This window comes from Capsaspora owczarzaki (assembly GCF_000151315.2).
Source record: "Capsaspora owczarzaki ATCC 30864 unplaced genomic scaffold supercont2.8, whole genome shotgun sequence".
Classification (NCBI taxonomy): Eukaryota; class Filasterea; order Ministeriida; family Capsasporidae; genus Capsaspora; species Capsaspora owczarzaki.
Genome location: NW_011887299.1, coordinates 183,477 through 188,343, shown reverse-complemented (window position 1 = coordinate 188,343; position 4,867 = coordinate 183,477). Strand labels below are relative to the sequence as shown.

At 52.9% G+C, this 4,867-nt stretch overlaps 2 protein-coding genes across 2 annotated transcripts; one reads left to right on the top strand and one right to left on the bottom strand.

Annotated features, from left to right (window-relative positions):
* Positions 1–284: 284 nt before the first annotated feature.
* CAOG_05000 (hypothetical protein) lies at positions 285–3,483 on the top strand (the record flags this gene model as incomplete). The annotated part of the gene is made up of 4 exons (XM_004346635.2): positions 285–403; positions 460–531; positions 607–1,686; positions 1,781–3,483. The coding sequence occupies 4 exons, from the start codon at positions 285–287 to the stop codon at positions 3,438–3,440; spliced, it is 2,931 nt and encodes a 976-aa protein (XP_004346685.1). The 3' UTR covers positions 3,441–3,483.
* Positions 3,484–3,491: 8 nt separating this feature from the next.
* CAOG_04999 (hypothetical protein) lies at positions 3,492–4,822 on the bottom strand (the record flags this gene model as incomplete). The annotated part of the gene is made up of 1 exon (XM_004346634.2): positions 3,492–4,822. One exon carries the CDS (start codon positions 4,820–4,822, stop codon positions 3,740–3,742), a length of 1,083 nt encoding a protein of 360 aa, XP_004346684.1. The 3' UTR covers positions 3,492–3,739.
* Between the last annotated feature and the right edge of the window lie 45 nt (positions 4,823–4,867).

The following is a 4,867-nucleotide window of genomic DNA, read 5'->3' as shown; positions in this document are numbered from 1 at the left end:
CAGCGACTGGTTCTTTCACTCAATGTTTCGACAGTTTGGGCTGGAACAAAGTTGGCGATGCTGGAGCACAGGCAATTGCTGACGCACTCAAGGGGAACACGGCGCTCATCCAGCTCGTGTAAGTCGATTGATCAGCCAGATTCAACGACTGGTTTTTTTTTTCACTTAATGTCTCTACAGTTTGAGCAGGAACAGTGTTGGTGACGCTGGCGCTCGTTCCCTCTCAGAAGCACTTCAGAAGAATACGACCTTGCAAAACCTCAAGTAAGCCGTTTCAACGTTGAATGCCCATCAACGCAACTCACTGTGCAATCGTTAGTCTGTGGCTTAATCAGATCGGAGACGCTGGGGCTCTTTCCATCTCGGAAGCACTCCAACAGAATACGACCTTGCAAAATCTCAGGTAAGTGCTTCAATGTTGAATGCCCAGAAACTGTATTACTCACTGGCAATCGGTAGTCTGGCGGAAAATCGGATTGGTTATGTGGAGGAAACAGTCTTGCGCCACAGTATCCATCCAACCTTGGAATTGTAAGTTTTCCGCTTCGTCCGAGTTTGTTCGTCAACGACTCCATTTTAGCCTCACTTTTCCTCTGCCAAATTCAGATACATTGTGAATCAGCGTCGATCTGGTTCTGTTCGATGCCAGGAAGTTCGCGTGGTCGTGCTTGGCGATCCTTCAGTCGGCAAGACCTCGCTTGTTAGGGGAATCGCCGACGGTTACGTGCGACAGGCGTTCTCCAATATATTCAGTATTGCCAATTCCACCGATGGCATTGACATTTCGACAGTCGTTCTTCGTGAGAAAGACGAATCCATGATTTTGATCGTTTGGGATTTCGCTGGTCAAGAAGTCTATCTGGTTTCGCACCAGTTCTTTCTTCGTGAACGAACAGTCTACCTGGTCCTGTTTGACGTGCGTGAAGACTTGTCACTCAATTCGCGTCTTGCCTTTTGGCTACGCAGCTTGCACGCTTGCGTTCCAAACGCCGATATCATTCTCGTTGGAACCCACATTGATCATCCGTCGTACACTTCGGAGCGGCAACAAGCGCAACGCCAAAATCTTGCCAATCTGCTCAGCACCCTGAAAGAATCAAGTGTTTCGTTTAACGTGCGTTCGACCGTCTACATCAACGCGCGGAACTCTACGGGGGCCCCGAGCATGCCCGACCTCAAGACTGCATTGTTTCAAGCCGGACAAAAGATGCCATTTTACAACCAACCGCTGGATAGCCGATATCTTGAGCTCAGAGACTCTCTACGAAAGCGAGCCGATCAGTTGGTCGCCCAAAACAAACCACCCCTCTGTCGATGGCATGAAGTTGTCGAGCTTGGCCAGTCGCACGATCTTACCGAGCAGGCAATCGATGCATTCATGGAGCTCTTGCGTTTTCAAGGCTGGGTCGTTTTCCATCGTCTCGCCAATTCAGCGACCCCAGACACGTCCAATGTTCCCGCGCTGCAACCTGCCACTCTCCTCGCTTCGATGAACGACATTGTCATCTTGAGCCCTCAATGGTTCACGAAAACAGTCCTGACTGGAGTTATTACCCAGAAGCCTAAAGATCGATGGGTCAAGGATGGTATCGTGACTCGCAAGGATCTGCTTCGAAACGCTTGGAAGGGCATCGATTCTGCGATCTGCGATCAGTTTGTGCTGCTCCTTCAGCGATACGAGCTCTTGTACAAGATCGATGGCGATCAGCCTGGAACCCGATTCTGGCACTCGCTATGTCATCCCTTCGTACCTGCCAGCCTACAAATCCGACCCTAGTAGATGGTCTCTGAAGCCTGCAGCGGGCGAGCCACATGAAGTTGCTATTGTGATGGAGACCAAGTTTTTGCTGGAGGGATTTTTCTCGAGGCTGGTTGTGCGCTTTCACGAGCGGAATTTCCACTTGACGGCGTGGCGAGATGCTGTTCTGGTCAATTACGGCGGTCCTCGAGCACTACTGCGTGTTCATCGCAACGCTTCCAATGTGCGCCTCGAGTTTACCGCTCGCGGGAAGCATCCAGAGAGGCTGCTTCCAGCTCTGATTGAGATACTGGACAAGCTCAGCGCGGATTGGTATCCTGGAATCTCGTGGAAAACCTACCTGCGCTGCCCCATGCACGAGCCTAATGACAAACCATGCCTGTGGACACTACGACCTCAAGTTCGGGATGCGGTTATCAACGATGAGCAACCTTTATCTTGTTCGCACACGCACATCACGTTTCCAAAGGAGGAATGGCTTCCAGTTCTCCACTCGCTTTTGCAGCGTCGCTTGAACGCTGTTTCGCAACCTACGCCGGAGGATGTCGAAGCGCTCCGGCAACTCAAGCAGCAACAAGCACCGGCGAGCGAGATCCAAACAGCAGCGACGGAAGCTGCATTACTTGTCGCAGCACAACTGCAAACGCAGCTTCAAGCTTTTGCGACTACCAATGCGCAACATTTTACCAACTTTGCGACCGAAGCAGCGAAGAACTTGAAGAGTTTCCAGGACGCTCTGGATGTTCTTATTGGATCAATTCCAAATGTGGTCAAAACCAATTCTGTCGAGTTCGACAAAGTTCTGAAGCGCATTGATGAGCTTGCCGACAGCTTGATTTCGCGGCTGGACATTGCAGAATCTTTGCAAAAGAAGCAAAGAAACGAAATCGCTCGTTTTTTCATGAGTCACGTCCAAATGCAGCTGGACTTGCTGGACAGTCCATGCCCGTTGTTGTTTGTCGTGATGCCTCCGGCTGCGACCCGGAACTGGTTTTCCAAGCTCAAAGAACTTTACAAGTCACGCCACACTGCGCACCTGCTATGCGCTCACATGGGTACCAACAACCAGCCCGAGTGGCATCGTATTGACAGTCATCCCGGCTACGAAATTGCCAAGTTTTCAAAGTGGCTGAAAAAGTATGGTTCTCGTGTTCGCAGCCTGCTTGAGTTTGTGCGTCCGTTCTTGAAAGCAGCCAACTTGGCTCCTGGTGGACCAGATGTAACGGATGCGGTTGATTCAGCCATTACTGCTTTGGAAGACCCGCTCGAGGCTCTGCCCTACTTGCAAAGCTTGCTCGACCACGCCGATCAGAAAAAGGGTTCCAGCGCGAAGGGAAAGCAACCAGCGCCTGCATCTGCTACTTCCTCAGAAGTCACACACTCGTCCCAAGAGGCAGCAAGGGAATGGGCTGCGTTCCTGTCCAAGAAAGACGAGTACAAGTCCTTTGCCGGTTTGGAGCGAGCTGTTGTGCTCAGTACGGGTGACGTTCGTTGGGTGTGTCCGAAGCATGCGCAAGAGTCCATCTATCGCACCAGCTCCATTTCGAGCAGTTCGTCCGCCGGCTCCTCTAGCAATGCGCCAAGCAGGCCAAGCAGCTCTTCCAATGGCAACGTTGCTAGCAGCTCGTCCAGTGGCACCGCTACAAGCAGTTCCTCCGCGCCATCCACTTCAACACTGTGATGCAGGCACGTCGTGTTTTGTTTTCACTCGCCGTCAAGATTGTGCTTTTATGTCTGATTCTTTTATTTTGTGTGCATGCGTTGATGTTCAACCCAATTTTTCCCACTCAGACAAACTGGTATTGCAAACTACCGTCTGATGAAGTTTGTCTTTGTATTTTCCGGGTTTGAAATCTGTCGTTGTTAATTTGTTGCTTTGTTGGTTTGAGAAAAAAAAAATACAGAAACTGAAGCAATCCTTCAACGACGATTTGAAAAGCACCAGCTATGAATGATGTGAGTATGGGAAAAGCCCCGTCACTACACATTGGACTCGATGAAAATTTCCTCGATGAGATCCTTGCGTGAAGACAGGCTCGCGGGTCGCGGGGCAGAGTGCAACTCAGCAACGGACACTGGCGACGGGGTCGAGGCATGTGGCGAGCCGGACGCGTAGGCAGTGGTCGCAAAAATCGCGCTGGTGGAATGGCTTGGCAGCAGCGACGAGCCGTTGCTGGAGATCATACTGGCGGCGGTCACCAGCCCAGCCGAAGAATGCTGCGGGGTCAGCAGCGGCGTGGTGGTCGCGGAGGCGACGGGAGAGCTGGCATTGGAGGCGCTGGCTGGTTCGTGAGTACCGCGGTAAAGTGAGGTGATTTGGTCTCCGATAGCGTGGCCAATGGCTTTCATCCAGACGACCTTGTCGTACTCGGTTGGAGCTTCAAACTCGAATACCTTGAAGCCAACGTGGGCCACAAAGAAGCAATTGTCGCGGTTTTTAAACAGGGAGCCGCGCCGCATGCGCATGGACGCCCGCATGTCGGTCGCGCTCTCTGAGGCAAAGGGCAGTTTACGACGTGTATTGCCGCGAGTCAGGCCAGGACCCACGTCGTCCAGTAGAGGCGAGCCTGGGGGCGTACCGCCCAAAGAGTTGTTGCTGGACAAGTTGGAGACTGATCCAAACCCATCTTCCGAGCTCGCAAGGGAACGATCTCCAGGCGCAACTACAACCGATGCCCGAGGCGAGCGCGAGATGAACTCGCTCGAGTCGTCAAGGCCAAAGCTGCCATCCGCGCCGCTGTCGTTGCTGCCAACGCTCGAGTGGCTGAGCCGATTGCCAGCCACACCTGAACCGTGGGAGGGAGAGGCGAGCAGAGAACTATTGCCCCCAGTGACAGATGGGGTTGGAGCAGAGATGGAGCTCAGAGGGTGAACGGTGCCACTTGGAGTAGGAGAGGCGGCAGCTTGCTGCCTGCCAGGCTTGAGAGCAGCGTCAACATCGGTGGATGCACGCATTCGCGTCGAGCGTGTCAATGTCGGGCTCGGTAGCGGTGGCGGAAGTGCGCTGCTGAGAGATTTTGACGACTTGCGGGTTTTCACGATCGGATTGGGTGGTAACGGCATATTCGCAATCTCGTCCAGTCGATGTTGTGCCGAGGCCGATGGTGC